The 16,209-nt window shown below is 49.2% G+C and overlaps 1 protein-coding gene across 1 annotated transcript; it reads left to right on the forward strand.

Annotated features, from left to right (window-relative positions):
- The first annotated feature begins 9,476 nt into the window (after positions 1-9,476).
- Positions 9,477-11,484, forward strand: LOC149457118 (paraneoplastic antigen Ma2 homolog). The gene is made up of 2 exons (XM_089684014.1): positions 9,477-10,119; positions 11,363-11,484. Exons 1-2 carry the CDS (start codon positions 9,477-9,479, stop codon positions 11,482-11,484), a joined length of 765 nt encoding a protein of 254 aa, XP_089540140.1.
- The last annotated feature ends 4,725 nt before the right edge of the window (positions 11,485-16,209 follow it).

Below are 16,209 nucleotides of genomic sequence, written 5' to 3' on the forward strand. Positions count from 1 at the left end.
TCCTCCTCTAGAACATGGACATATTGTACCAGTTCATCAAATTTAGACTCAAGGTGGTCTGTGCAGTCTCCTATCTGAGTGATCTCCCCCTAAGCTCCTGAGCTAATTTCCCAACCTCTGCAGAAATAGTGCTGATAATGTTATTTAAAAATACTTGCAGTTTGTCCTCTAAGATATCCACCATCAGAGAAGGGACCACCGGTGAAGGATGTGAGGCTGCAGGGGGATCTGTGTCTGTCCCCTCCATCTCAGCAGATCCTCTGGAGCACTCGCTGGGGCCGGCTACTCGAAACCGGGGATGCAGACCTAGTGAAGAAGTGGTCCAGCACTGAAGGCCTAGGGTCTGAAAGAGGCAGCGTGGGCGGCTTTCAGCGCCCAGTCTTTCCCATGGGGTACCTGGATGTGTCACGACCTGGGAGAGGGCTCCCCCCGAAGCTGCAGAGTCTGTAGAAGCGGAGCTGGAGGGCTGTGAAGTCTGAGGGTTAGCGGAGCTCAGACTTCATGCATCCGTCATCTTGGACCGCCATGCATGTGCCTCCCAGAGCCTTTTTTTAAGGGCAATCTAACTGTACAAACTGACTTGAAAGAATGTCTTCCTAATTCAGTCATTAATTATTAGATATGTGAACATTTTTTTAAATTCTTCATCATTTTTCAGTTATACAGCATTTCTTATCTTGATACATAGCCATGGTACAGACAATGCAGTTATCAGTTATACACCTATAACACAATGAGTGGGTGAGACCTTATGGACCAGGGTTTACCAGTGCAAACCAATCTGGAATGTCACTTCACCAATTTAGGTAATTTGATCATAATATCCACATCCATTGGTACCATGACTAATTATTAGCGTTAAGAAAGTCCAGAGATGGAGACATGACAAAAGAGAAATAGCAGTAGAAAGTGGGAGATAGAAGGGGAGAGAGAGAGAAGAAGAAGAAAAAAAGGGGGAAGGGAGGGTGAGGAAATGAATAGTACTAGGGAGGTAGGTGGGTAGAAGTGGCATGGAGCACAAAGGTTACTAGATCTGGTATATACCAGAGGTACTAGTGATTCAAGTGTCTAAGTGGAAGCTGCTAACAGAGTCTGATATTCAGCATAAAAGATAAATTCTATCCAATAAAACTGCCTTTTACAGAATTTCTCCTTGGTATTATGGACTGTAGCCATCAAATCCTCCATCAAATGTATCTTGGCTAACAATAGGCCAATCATAGTTATCATATTTTGCTTCTAGCAGAGCAGAATGCATGATCTTGTCGCATTGATTAAATGTTTGCAGAGAGAGCATTTGCATATCTTTGTAGAGTGTGCAGCTGGATGAAGGAGAAAGGCTGTCGGGTCATCCTGATCTTGATATCTGTGCACACGATGAGCGATTGTCTGATAATCTGATCGCTGGTACTCAGCTTTCGAGATCCGATTATGACAGTTCATGCAAAATTAACCAAAGCACCCAGCATGAAAAGTTTCCTGATATTGTCATTGCGTGTACCAGACTTTAGAGATAAGCTATTTCACCTGCTTACAAAAGTTTTGTATAATTGGGCAGGACCCGAATATATGTGAACATTTGTATGTGTGAGAGCATACCTGACAGCAGCAGATATCTGCTTCAGAGCATTATCATGTGGAATTTTCCTGGCCAATCAAAGTGGAGGTTTGTAAGATGCTTCCCTCTCCATGGGTACCAACATGAAAGTTTACTCCATTAGAATATTTATAGTATGTTTGTGCCACAATCCTAACATCAGAAAAGCTATAACAAGCATTTATGCAATATACTCTGCTGGTAAGGATACATTGCTGAAAAAATCAATTGGACATAGGGCTTTGACAGTAATAATGTGTCATCTGCTACTGAACCTACTACTAATTTGGTACAAAAATTCTGAACTCACAGTTCTCATAGGCGGTACTGGAGAGAACATGATCACAAGAATCCATATCTGCCACAGACTGCCTGGTTGGCCATGTATGGGAAACAGAACGTGGAATATTTCCTAGCGCAGCCTTTCTCAACCAGGATTCCATGGAACCCTAAGCTTCCTCAAGAGGTTGCTAGGGTATTCTTTGAGCAATGAACAATTTCTGCCTCTTAGGTGAACAACCACTGAAAGTAATAATCTTTTTAGTTTCTGTAAGAAAGGGTGGTCACCACTGATCACAAATGTAAGGACCATTCTTCCCACTGACCAGAGGCGGACTGACAACTCATGGGGCCCCCGGGCAATAGGGGATCATGGGGCCCCTGTGTCCTTGCCCAAACTCAAAAAAGCCTATGAAAAAGGTACCAGGGGCATCTCATGGGGCCCCCTACTGACCCCGGGCCCTCGGGCAGTGCCCGAGTTTCCAAATGGTCAGTCTGCCCCTGCCACTGACCATCATGCTAAGGTAACACTACCCCCTTAAGGATTGCTGATGAATTTGGGTCCCTCTATAGTCCTGAACAGCCAGTCAGAAATCAGTCCTTGAGGGTTTGTTTTGTTATTTTATTGAGGGGATTTTAACTTGGATAGGGTAAGGAGGTATAGGATGCCCAAGGGAACTGATAACTGAGGACAACTTCCTGAACTATTCACAAGTTTCTTCTTCTGTAACACAGTCTCTGTTGGGGTGCTAGCCAGCATCTCCTAGTTGTACCACCCTAGACCCTAGATGAACTCCTCTTCACCCATCAATCTAGAGACATATCTTACTGAGCAGGGGATCTGGCTGCTGTCCCTTTAGTGAGGTGAACATTCACTAGTAGGGGGCTAATCTGGTTTCCCACCAGAGTGCTCCTTCCCCTATCTGCCCAGGGGCTGCAGGTGTATTGCTCACATCCTCTCTTGTACCATGTGTGTGATGGCTGCTGCTACCAGTCTTATCAGCTGGGCTGCTAATTCCCTGCCATACAGGTGGTCCTTGCTCAGGGAGCCAGTCAGTCCTGAGTTTTCCTCCTTTCCAGCTCCAGGCTTGCAAGCAGGCCTCATCCCACTAGGCCTCCTGGCAGCCTTCCTCCTCCAGCCTCACATCTTCCTACTCCTTCTTCCACCCGACTCCCCACACTCCTGCTACTGAGCAGGGTCTTACACTTTTAAGGGAGTCCCAGCCCCTTGCCAAGCCTTTTGTTGAGGATTGGCTGAGGTCCCACAAGAGTGCAGCCAGCCACTCTTCAGATCCACCCACTGCCTCCAAGGCCCTCCTCCGAAAGCCTCAGAGCAGGGGGAAATTCCAGAGGGGCTGGCCTGCAGAGTCTCTCAGCCCTGACCACAATTTGACCCCTCTGGCTATCACACCTGAGCTGCTAACCAGCTCCTGATTAACCATTAGGATCTAACTCCCCCTAGCTAAATTAGGAGGGTGCTAAGGTACCTTGAGCTGCATATATAGCTATTATTAGCAGATTAGCAAAGGTTCCCTTAGAATGGAGAGCCATTTCAAGGGTTCCTCCTTGTTAAAAAGGTTGAGAAAGGCTGTACCAAAGGCTGATCACCTAGCAAAGTGAATGTTTGTGTTGCAAAGTGTATGTTAGCCTATAATATAAAATGGTGTTCATTTTGAATACCCAATAATGTGCTATAAAAAAAATAGTTTTTACATTTTTCATCAGATTGGGTATTTAGAGTGAACATAGCTTTGCCTCATTCACTAACATTTACTGTGAAAATTCTATTCTGGTTCTATATTATTTACCTGTATATCTGAATGGCTTTAGATTCATTTTCTCTGAGTTTCCTGTCCATGGACTGCTTTTCTCATCTCTAGTGTTTACCTTCCATTAAACTATTTTTAGAAGAGCACATATATTAACAAAATATGACATGAGGTATATCATCTCTCTGCAAACACATATTCTATAATTCATCCCATTTTAATTACATTTAAATGAGGTTTTGAAAAAGCATGGCAGCATTATTTGTATTTCTGTTACAAAGCATGGCGAAGTAATCGCTGCTTTAACCTTTACTGCTTTAATGCAAATTAATGAAAAAGAGTAAATACAATGTAACAGTAATGTTGTTACATTATATCTCTCATTTAAGCCTTTGAACATTGTCTGGAAGTGCCATTTTACACTGAAGCTGCTCTAGCCACTTTGTCAGGTATAATGTCTTAAAGCAGAACTCCAGGATTTTTTTCCCCATGCAGTGGGACTGTGCCCACACTGCAGGGGTTAACAGCTCGTTTTGTCCAGTGGAAACAGAAAGGCTAAACTCACCCGATCCTTCGATCCTCCAGAAAACGTCACTATCCCACATCCAGTGGTGGACTATTCCTGCTGTTCTCACAACCAGCGCTGTTCTATGGGTGTGATGACGACAGGAATCGTCCACCACACAAGACCGCTAGACAGTGGGTGGGAAGGAGTGTCAGGGACTGGTCTTGAATTGGGATGATCACCTGATTAGATAACTATATATCTGATCTCCTCACCCCTAGACAAAAAACGAGCAGTTAACCAATGCAGTCCCACTGCATGGGGAAAAAGAAATTTCCTGGAATTCTTTTTTAAGAGTGGCAGTGGAGAAAGAAGAGAAAGGTGCATGAGATATGCCTAAGATATTCTTTCGGGAGTTTCCCCAACGCCCAAAGTATACAGCAGCACAAAAGCATACACTTTCCTGTAGTTCTTCACACATAAGTGGCACCGAGGCTTCTCGTATATTTCTGTAATGCGGTAATCATGAGTAGTGGGTGCACGTTATATTTAAATCACAGGCATGTGTGGCTCTGCATTGTCTACTACTATGCAAGAATGTGTGGAAAGAGTCTTTCCTGCCACCACTTCTTACTGTACTTGCATGTTGTGGTGGGACTGGAAACCCCTCAAACCTCTCCTGTGTCCTTACTTAAGGTAGCAACTCACAGGTTGTGCACCTCTGTCATTGGTAACCCTTACATAGTGTGCTCCTTTCCTCATCATAGGGTCATGTATAATTTTGGCACAATGCTTACAATGGTAAGGTTCTGTATGGGTATGTTTCATATGCTGCATTACTAAAATTTATATCACTCACGAATTACAAGACTTACCCCAGTTCTCAGTAATGAGTCACTGGGAAAAGCCTCGCAATCAGTACCAATTAAACCATATGGGCAACCATTGGGAGAGACTTGAGCCCTTGCCAGAAGAAGAAAAAGCAACATTACACAGCACAGTAAACAGAGAAAAAGAAAGTTTAATACTATGATGGAAGCATGGAGTATGCCAATATCAAACATATAGATAAACCAATGATGCAACAGTTTAAGCATTAACAGCTTTAAGCCAGGTGAGATCACTGTACACTAGAAAAAAAATAAACCAGCTGAGGCTATGAAGTAATCAGTTTGCATACAGGCAGTTGAAGCATAGTTGAAGTCACAGGAGCATGCGCACTGTGCTTTTAATGGACAGCATGCCGTCCATTGAGAGAACTGTGCCACGGCCGAAGCTCCCCCGTGCATGTGCGGGCCCGGTCCGGCCAGTAAAACGGCTGCAGCCCGTGAATTCGGAAGAAAGACTGGGTGAAAATATAAGCCCCGGGGAGCCAAGACAGAGCTCCGCTGGAGGGCTTTGTTTTCAGATAAGTCTTTCATAATGTGTTAGTATGCGATGCATACTAGAACATTATGTTCTTAACTTGCAGAAAGATTTTTTGTTTTATTTTTTGGGGTTTACTACTGCTTTAAAGGATAAGTTCACCTTATCCTCCCTTTATCTTCTCCCCGCACCCGCTGTCACTTTTTGGAAATTTGTGCTATTCATTCACGGAGATCTGTGAATGAAAAAACTACAAGTACCGTCTGGCACCATGGCAGATGGATTTGTAGTTTAACTGGGCAGCGAGTGGGCTGCCCGTAGTTCCTTCATTCTTCCTCTAGATTTGTAACTCAAAGTCCGTATGGGGATACAGGCACAAAGCTACAGGAGATCTGTACAGGAGCCTGACATTGCACCCACAATCTGCTGATTGCTGATGCAATATTCTGCAGACTCCAGGAAAAAAAATATAAATGCACATTTTTTTACCTGCAAAAATATGTGCATTTATTATATTTTTGAAATCCTTTAACTGTTACTTCCTCCAAGACTAGACACCTGTTCCATGCAAGTAATTTGCCTTCTGCAAGGGAATATTCCCCAGAGACTTAATAATTTCACTTAATAATTTGCATGGAAAAAAAATGGTATTTTTTGCTTTCAGACGATGATGAAAGTCAGCTGATCTTCTCCCCTAAAAAGTATAAATTCCCTTGAAAAGTGAACAGTCTATTTGGCTTTGGTAAATCCACCCCCTGGTGTGCTCCAAAAGACCTAAAATCAATAGCACTTAGTTATGCAAAGTTCAGCTGCATTCAGGAAGTTGGCACCTAGATTCCCCCCTCCACTCCAGTCTCTTGCACAACCCTAATAGCCCATCATTGTGATGGCCTGCCTCACTTATCAATAGTAAATGCTATTAGGTGTAAGCACAAGGTTTCTAAAGTGTTTGTAAAGGTACAATTTTTATTTGAAAAAAAAATAACAAACATGTCATACTGACCTGCTCTGTGCAATGGCTTTGCACAGAGCAGCCCCGGTTCTTCTCTTCTTGGGTCCTTCGCCAGCAGTCTAGGCTCCTCTCCCCTGGGCACTCATGCATGCTCGCTCCTGAGTCCCGCTCTCTGTGTCTGTGTCCCCCCCACCCCCCGCTCCCTCCTCACTGGCTGTAATTGACAGTAGTAGTAGTCCATGGCTCTTGCTGCTTTCTTCACTAGCCAATGAGAAGGGGGAGATCCAGGATGGCCACTGCTCTCGTGCATATCGCTGGATCGAGATCGGGCTTAGGGAAGTTGTTATGGTCAGGGGTCAGGCTCGGAGACCAGTAGCTATAGCAGTAGACTGACTCCCACCGACCAACAGGATTGGAATACAAGCAGGTCTCCCTGGTGAATCACGCAGGCTCACCTGAGGTGCAGAAACTTAGTACTAACTGGTGTTCACCAGAGCTTCTAATGGTGCAGATGAGTTTTGCTGCATGTTAGTTTCAGGTGGCAATCACCAGGATCGCCCCAGCAGAAGGTGAGCAAGTCGGGGTCCAGTAGCAGATGTAGCAGGTAAGGATCAGACATAAGCGTAATCAGAAAACAAACTAAAGATTGGTAACAAGAAACTCCAGGTTGTGATCAGGCAGAAGCGTAGTCTAGGAACAAACCAATGGTCAGTAGCAAGTGGCAGCAAAAATATGGATGGCAGCAGGAAACACAAGAGCGAGATATTGGCTGGAGAGAGCACAATAATCTGGCAAACAGGAAGTGTAGAGACATGGCTTAAATCAGGAAGCTCATAGGAGGAGCAAATAATTCAAGGCTCATGATAAACAAGGTTCAAGGCAACATCATTCAAGGAATGTCCATGGAGCTGAGCAGCATTTCTGATGCCCTGGCAAGAAGAGACATTACCAGACACAGCAGAGTTCCCAGGTTCAGACCCAGGCCCTGACATAAGTATTAGGGGACCTGAGGGGGGAGCTGCACACTGAAGGTTTTTTACCTTCATACTTTCTATGCATGAAGGTAAAAAACCTTCAAGCTTTAGAGCCACTTTAAAAAGGAAATTTGCATTAGGCAAATGAGCACTGACACCCATAGTCTGTTAATGGTCATGGGTTTATTCAACTTCAGTCAAAAGGAGCTGAGTCCAGGCAGCCCATTCACATCTATGGGGACACAGGCCGCACAGGCACAGCAGCACATACCAATCTGACAGGCATGCAAGTGCGGGTGAGAGGCCCAAACACTAACACAGCCTATTCACTAACTACGGGTCTCAGCATCCATGTGAATGAACCCTTAGGGTCCCTAGTTGTTTCACAAAATAGCTAAGGCTAACTGCAGGAATCTGTATGGAAGTGGCATGTTAGAAGCTCTAGTATGGGTACAGGTACATTTTAAAACCATAAGCCCTTCACTATTTCTTTTTAAGTAGAGGGCAATGGGGTTATCTTGTGTTTAAAATGTCAGTTAAATCTTGTGAAAATACATCTCATTGAAGTTTCGCTAACAATCCCCTCCCCATTCTTCTTTCATTTCAGACTGTCAGAATTATGTGTCAGCCCATTGACTTCAGTCGGAAATGCTTTGATCCACACAGAAGCAGCAATGGTGTGTGCTGCTAGAAGTTTTCAGAAAAAGAATTTAATTGGCCAGGACCTTGACATTGTGTGGCAAAACTTTAAGTCATTTTAGGTAGTAGAGAATAATCACTCCCTCCCATTCCCAAATGTATAGTTCTGGGTGGTAGTACTTTGAAGCTAAACTCCAGGCAAAAGTAAATGCAGCTATGCATTTGTTAAAAAAAGTTTTTTGGGTTTTTTTTTACCCTTGCAGTGTTGCAGGCCCTCTCTGCTCTGCAAGGGTCAAATGCTTATTCCTCACTCCCCAGCAGCTGGGACCCCTTGAAGCTCCCGTAGCGTGGACAAGAACTCAATGTTCTCATGCACAATTCAGAACCACTAGTTGACACATGATAAGAATTGCAACTAGTCAGGAAGAGATGAACAGCCATTTTAAGGGAACAGTCTCATAAAGAGGAAAAAGCTTGTGAATGCAAGGAATAAGGTAATTATTTCACCTTATTCCAATTTATTCCTATCACCTAGAAAAATAGATCATTTAAACATTTAAAGTGATATTGATCCCTCCGTTTGTGTAAGCATTTTCAGCAGTTGATTATGTTTTTTTACCTTGCCCCTCCATTTAAGATGACCACTGCCTCATGTTTTGTGTTTCAGAGCTCCTTTTTCTTGCAGCATCCTATGGAGCCACCATTTCATGCAGGGACTAGAGTTGTGTCTCCTTTACTCTGTGCATCAAAAGACAAAGCCTCAGAGAATAGGATAGCAAGGCGCTCTCTTTCTTCCCCTCCTCTTCCTCCTGCTCTACTCTAGGCAGCCAGTCGCAAGTACAGTTCCATGCACATCAACAATAGTGGTTCAGTCTAGGGGATGTCTTTCTAGAATTTATTGCTGAGAAACTTGGAACAGTAGAGGGGTTCAGGAGTTCAGGATACTCTAAAAAGATCAATAGGAAGACAAGCTTCCAGCACAAATCCTTATAGCTGCAGGCATATATGAAATACCCAACCACAGGTCTTATTCACAATGTCCCAGGAGCTGTCTGCCACCCAGTTATCCTCAGGTAGATCATCAGTAAGGGAGAAAAAGATCCTTCTCCATGTCAGTGTTATCAACAGATGCTGTGAGGCAGTGGGCCCTAGAAGAGGGACTGCTACCTAAAAGGACATTTGCTATTTCATATGTGCCTATCACCGTGAGTGCCCATAGACTGCAGGAGGCACTAAAAGCAAATGAAACCTTGCTAAAGCAATTGGTTGTGCTGTAGTATTTCCAGTGATTTCACCTCCAGTGAGGCGAAAGTTACCAGCCCTGCCTGTAAAGTGTGAACCATTGAATACAACGGCTTCATCAGGAGAGACTGTAATGTTGCCTGCTACAGTCACTATGCAGGAAACAAATATTGAGCATCTGCTGCTAAAAGTCACTGAAGTCATTGCTCAGAATTTACATGCTGATTCTTACTGCAAATTAAAGTCTTTTTCAGGAGTGCTACCTGTCCGTACTGGTGAAGAAAGCTTTGAAGTATGGAAAGATTTTGCACAAGTGGTAGAGGAATGGACCTGCTCAGAGGAAAAGAAAAAACAGCGCATCATGGAAAGCTTAAGACCACCAGCATCCATTATTGTTAGAGCTTACAAGGACACACATGTGAGTACCACTGCTGAGGAATATATTGATATTTTGACAGATGCTTATGGACTGCACCGTGACCCAGACCAGATGCTTGCTGATTTTAAACAGACAAAGCATAAAGAGGGAGAGGATGTTTCTGTGTTTGTGAGGAGGCTAGAAGTGCTTCTAGGAAGATTGCTCACTGAAAAGGTCATCTCTCCTACAGATGTTGATAAATTAAGGACTGCTCAAGTCATAAAGGGGTTACTGTGGTATCACCCAATGTCACCGGTCCTAAGAGTTGTTTTGAGAGAGAGAAACTTTACCTTTACTGAAACTATGACTGAAGTAAAGAAACAGGATGCTGATATCCTTTTTAGTACCCCTTCTAAAAGCGAAGTTCAGAGTTCTTCGGGTGAGTACAAAAATGAGACTGTTGCTAAAAACACAGAAGTTGGTAGACTTCTGTGTGGAAGTAAATTAATGTTTTGACTGACATTCTGCAGTTTAGCCACAAGATGTCACTGTTTTTCAAACACAGCCTCAGACTGCATAGATATTTGTATATTCATGAAGAGGTGGGGTTTTGCACACAGAGTTGGAGAGAACAGGAAGGAGAGGGAGAAGTAATGTTTTGGAGCATGGTGAATAAGGGGCCGTGTGAGCTGAGAATCTGATGACATCCAGGTGTAAAAGCGTTCCTCAGTAACCAGAGCTGCAGCTGAGTGAAGCTGATGAGATTGCTGCCAGGAAGCTGATGAGATTTCTGCCAGGAATGCTGATGAGATTGCTGCCAAGAAACTGATGAGATTGCTGCCAGGAATGCTGATGAGATTGCTGCCAGGAAGGCTGATGAGAGCAGAGGAACTAAGCAACCTATACGGCAAGACCGCATGCTTGTTGGAGAGACATTTGTTCTGTTCAGAGTCACCAGCGGATGCAAAGCAGACCTGGGTCGGTAAGATCGTGCACCCACCTCATTTCAGTGTTGGCGCCTTGAGACTGAGTCCAGGCCTATAGTTAGTTAGTTAGGGTCTCTGTTTGTATCAGGCCACAAGTGTTGTTACCGATTATTGGAAGGGCTCCACAACTTAAAGTGACATTTCACATTGGAGAGCTGATAAAATCCTACAAACTCAAGCCAGACTGGCGTTTTGCTCAGAAGGAATACTCAGGCACATGCTACAGGACCAGTTATGGGAGAGGGAATACTGTAGATTTGTGTAAGATTGTAAGCTGTTGTGCTGCACCGCAGGCTAGCCCATACCGTACACCCATACACTGGTTCCTGCTCTTAGGGTAATAACAGGTAAGGTGTGGCAGCTTATTTGTGCCCGCCAGTAGGTAAATGACTTCACTTTCTACCTTCATCCATCAGAAGGCGCCGTGCTGTGCAGAACAAGGGTCTCAGCCTTTGGGCTGGATGTATGTAAATGCATTGTATGTTTCCAGCATTTGTGGTTGTGTTTATTTGCCACATCTAAGTAAAATTCTGTTGTGGCAAAAGCTGGTGTTGGGGTTGCTTTCCTCGTTCGTGACTTCACTGTATCCTGGGGAGCCCACCCCAGTACACGGCTTACACTTCCACAGCCTAGAGCTCTATCTGCTGATAAAACCTCCAGTGATAAGCCTCTCTTCCACATTAAATGTTTCTGCAGTGGACAAGCAGGCCACACAGTTCATCAGTGTCCACTGCTTGCTGATAGTTCTGAAATTCACAATAAAGCTGGAAAAATGTATAAAAGAAAACAAGAAAATCAAGAAAACAAATGTTCACTAAACTGCCTGGAGTAGGCCGCAGATGTACTTTCAGTTTGTTTGTTAATGATATACCCACTACTGCTCTGTTTGACACTGGCTCTCAGCTGACTATTATCTAAAAGCCCTTTTATCAGCAACACTTAAGCCATCTCCCTTTGAAACCTATGGACACTATGCCTGTTTATGGTGTGGGAGAAAATCCTGTTTTTATGGATGGTTGTCTAGAAGTTGAGCTTTGCATTCCTGGTGTGACAGCTGGTGAGGATCCCCCATTTAAAGTCATTGCCTATGTGAGCCATCCACCCGGGGCTAATGAGTATGCTTCTATGATTGTGGGTTCCAATGTTGAAGCTGTTGAGGCTGCTTTCATAAGGTTTCTTCAGCCACAACAGGGTACTCCTCTACCTTCACTGCCTGTTGCTCCAGAACTTCAAAATATCTGCCAAACTTTTGCTCCTGATCTTCCTGGAGGATGTGTGGAGAATCCATGGCATCCCATAGAGCTTCCATCCGGTGGAGTGAGAGTGTTGCTGGTTTATGTGGAAATTTCACGAGGTAAAAAAAGGTAGCTTTTTCCTGCTAGAGACTGATCCGAAAGAGGCTGCAAAAAATGGCTGGGAGATAGTACCAGAAAGGAAAGACTATCGTTTAAAATGTCCAAGAATGGATGTTGTTACTGTTCGGAATGTTACCACATACCCAGTTATAATTCCAGCCTGGCAGGAGATAGCCTATTGCTACCTAGTGGAAACCGTTAGCTCTTACCCTGCCAAGGCCAAGGAGAAAGAAACCAAATTAGACTTTCACCTTAATGATGCTGATAGTCCTGCAGAGCACAAACAAGTACTAGAAGAGCAGCTAATGGAATACAATGATGTTTTCTCTACTGATGACATTGATGTTGGGTGTGCTAAAAGTATTCAATGCAGTTTTCGCCTAACAGATAGCACCCCCTTTAGAGAAAGATCCAGGCGCATACCTCCTAAAGATCTGGATGATGTTCGAGAGTGCTTTCACAAAATGAAAGTGTCGCAAACGTGCGCCCCAGAGACTGATGCAGTCTGCCATTTTGTTAAGAGTAGCCATGGTATTTCCTCATTCTCCTTCCCCCTCTCTTCCTGAGAGGCACAGTGACAGTGTCAGGGCTCCCAGGTATGACCAGAGGTGTGTGACTGATGCAGGGAAACGCAGACTCAGATATGTGATAAACAATACAATTTATTAACACTAACCATACAAACATAAACGCAGTGCAATACTAAACATAATACAGTGCAAACAAACCAAACCAAACCACCCACAGATAACAGTACATACAAGCAAGCGTCGTCAGGCAGGCCGGGTCAATATCAATTGGGCAAGTAGGTACAGGGGGAGCAAGCAGAGAATGGTCGGGGTCACAGGCCAGGTTCAGCAGGTAGCAAGCAGCGTAGTACAGAGGGTCAAGCAGAGGGGTGGTCAGGGTCACAAGCCAGGGATCAGGACAGGTAGCAGAGAATCAGACAGGAACAGAGAGCAGGAACAGGATACAGGGCCCAAGAGAAACACAACACCAAGGCAGAGTCTGTGGGTCTGGCCATCCCTTAAATACCCCAGCATCATCAGTTCCAGGTGTTAGCTGGCTGAAAGGTTGAGTCTCTAATTGCTGGGAGCACCCGCTGGCCAGCCCTGGTACTGCAGATCAAAAGGCAGGTGAGTCCCACCATTGCTGGCCAGTCCATTCCTAACAGTACCCCCCCCCCAAGGAGCGGCCTCAGGACGCTCCAAACAGTCCTAGCTGGGCAAAATGTTCCACCGCCCGGGTCTGGTAACTGGCGGGATATCAAAGACTGGCACACCGGGCAGGACTCCGGGCAGCGGCACACCGGGCTGGACTCCGGGCAGCGGCACACCGGGCTGGACTCCGGGCAGAGGCACACCGGGCTGGACTCCGTGCAGAGGCACACCGGGCTGGACTCCGGGCAGAGGCACACCGGGCTGGACTCCGGGCAGAGGCACATCGGGCAGAGGCACATCGGGCAGGACTCCGGGCAGAGGCACATCGAGCAGAGGCACACCGGGCAGAGGCACATCGGGCAGAGGCACATCGGGCAGGACTCCGAGCAGAGGCACACCGGGCAGAGGCACATCGGGCAGAGGCACATCGGGCAGGACTCCGGGCAGAGGCACACCGGGCAGAGGCACATCGGGCAGAGGCACATCGGGCAGAGGCACATCGGGCAGAGGCACATCGGGCAGGACTCCGGGCAGAGGCACATCGGGCAGGACTCCGGGCAGAGGCACACCGGGCAGAGGCACACCGGGCAGAGGCACATCGGGCAGAGGCACATCGGGCAGAGGCACATCGGGCAGGACTCCGGGCAGAGGCACACCGGGCAGAGGCAGATCGGGCAGAGGCACATCGGGCAGAGGCACATCGGGCAGGACTCCGGGCAGAGGCACATCGGGCAGGACTCCGGGCAGAGGCACATCGGGCAGGACTCCGGGCAGAGGCACATCGGGCAGGACTCCGGGCAGAGGCACATCGGGCAGGACTCCGGGCAGAGGCACATCGGGCAGGACTCCGGGCAGAGGCACATCGGGCAGGACTCCGGGCAGAGGCACATCGGGCAGGACTCCGGGCAGAGGCACATCGGGCAGGACTCCGGGCAGAGGCACATCGGTTTACCAGGCGAAGCAGCAGGCAGCGGGCCCCCGGGCGGAGCAGCAGGCAGCGGGCCCCCGGGCAGAGCAGCAGGCAGCGGGCCCCCGGGCGGAGCAGCAGGCACCGGGCCCCCGGGCGGAGCAGCAGGCACCGGGCCCCCGGGCGGAGCAGCAGGCACCGGGCCCCCAGGCGGGGCGACAGGCATCGGGCCCCCAGGCGGGGCGACAGGCATCGGGCCCCCAGGCGGGGCGACAGGCATCGGGCCCCCAGGCGGGGCGACAGGCATCGGGCCCCCAGGCGGGGCGACAGGCATCGGGGCGACAGGCATCGTGCCCCCAGGCGGGGCGACAGGCATCGTGCCCCCAGGCGGGGCGACAGGCATCGTGCCCCCAGGCGGGGCGACAGGCATCGGGGCGACAGGCATCGTGCCCCCAGGCGGGGCGACAGGCATCGTGCCCCCAGGCGGGGCGACAGGCATCGTGCCCCCAGGCGGGGCGACAGGCATCGTGCCCCCAGGCGGGGCGGCGGGCGCCGGACCCCCAGGCGGAGCGACAGGTCTCGGGCCCTCAGGCGGAGCGGCGGGCGCCGGACCCCCAGATGGAGCGACAGGTCTCGGGCCCTCAGGCGGAGCGGCGGGCGCCGGACCCCCAGGAGGAGCGACAGGTCTCGGGCCCTCAGGCGGAGTGGCGGGCGCCGGACCCCCAGGCGGAGCGACAGGTCTCGGGCCCTCAGGCGGAGCGTCGGGCGCCGGACCCCCAGGAGGAGCGACAGGTCTCGGGCCCTCAGGCGGAGCGGCGGGCGCCGGACCCCCAGATGGAGCGACAGGTCTCGGGCCCTCAGGCGGAGCGGCGGGCGCCGGACCCCCAGGTGGAGCGACAGGTCTCGGGCCCTCAGGCGGAGCGGCGGGCGCCGGACCCCCAGGCGGAGCGACAGGTCTCGGGCCCTCAGGCGGAGCGGCGGGCGCCGGACCCCCAGGAGGAGCGACAGGTCTCGGGCCCTCAAGCGGAGCGGCGGGCGCCGGACCCCCAGGCGGAGCGACAGGTCTCGGACCCTCAGGCGGAGTGGCGGGTGCCGGACCCCCAGGCGGAACGACAGGTCTCAGGCCCCCAGGCGGGGCGGCGGGCACCGAGTCACCAGGCACAACCGTGGGCTCCGAGTCAACTGGGATGACCGCTGGCACTGGGTCAGACATTGGATCGTCTGGCTGGACAGCGGGCATCGGGTCACCAGGCATCAGGTCATTTGGCTCGACAGCGGGCACCGCGTCATCTGGCAAGGCAGTGGGCTCCGAGTCAACTGGTATGACCGCGGGCACTGGGTCAGACATTGGATCGTCTGGCTGGACAGCGGGCACTGGGTCACCAGGCATCAGGCCATTTGGCTTGACAGTGGGCACCGCGTCATCTGGCAAGGCAGTGGGCTCCGAGTCAACAGGCACGACAGTGAGCACCGGGTCATCAGGTACCGGATTGTCTGGCTCGACAGCGGGCACCGCGTCATCTGGCAAGGCAGTGGGCTCCGAGTCAACTGGTATGACCGCGGGCACTGGGTCAGACATTGGATCGTCTGGCTGGACAGCGGACACTGGGTCACCAGGCATCAGGTCATTTGGCTTGACAGCGGGCACCGCGTCATCTGGCAAGGCAGTGGGCTCCGAGTCAACAGGCACGACAGTGAGCACCGGGTCATCAGGTACCGGATTGTCTGGCTCGACAGCGGGCATCGGGTCACCAGGTATGACAGCGGGCACTGGGTCACCAGGCATCAGGTCATTTGGCTCGACAGCGGGCACCGGATCAGGTACCGGATCATCTGGATCAACAGCGGGCATCGAGTCAACTGGCCTAATAGGATCGTCAGGCTGGATCAGTTCATCATGCTGGGTAGAGGCATCAGGCCGAGTAGAGGCTTCAGGCCGAGTAGAGGCTTCAGGCCGAGTAGAGGCATCAGGCCGAGTAGAGGCATCAGGCCGAGTAGAGGCATCAGGCCGAGTAGAGGCTTCAGGCCGAGTAGAGGCTTCAGGCCGAGTAGAGGCTTCAGGCTGAAGAGAGGCATCAGGCTGCGTACAGGCTTCAGGCTGAGTAGAGGCTTCAGGCTGAG

Source organism: Staurois parvus, unplaced genomic scaffold (assembly GCF_062004578.1).
Source record: "Staurois parvus isolate SC_StPar_1 unplaced genomic scaffold, SC_StPar_1.0 ptg000334l, whole genome shotgun sequence".
In the NCBI taxonomy this organism is placed as follows: Eukaryota; Metazoa; Chordata; class Amphibia; order Anura; family Ranidae; genus Staurois; species Staurois parvus.

Coding starts and splice junctions, on each gene's coding strand:
- LOC149457118 (XM_089684014.1), top strand. CDS start 9,477: ATGCAGGAAACAAATATTGAGCATCTGCTGCTAAAAGTCACTGAAGTC. Junction 10,120..11,362: donor CGAAGTTCAGAGTTCTTCGG/GTGAGTACAAAA, acceptor ATGTTTCTGCAG/TGGACAAGCAGGCCACACAG.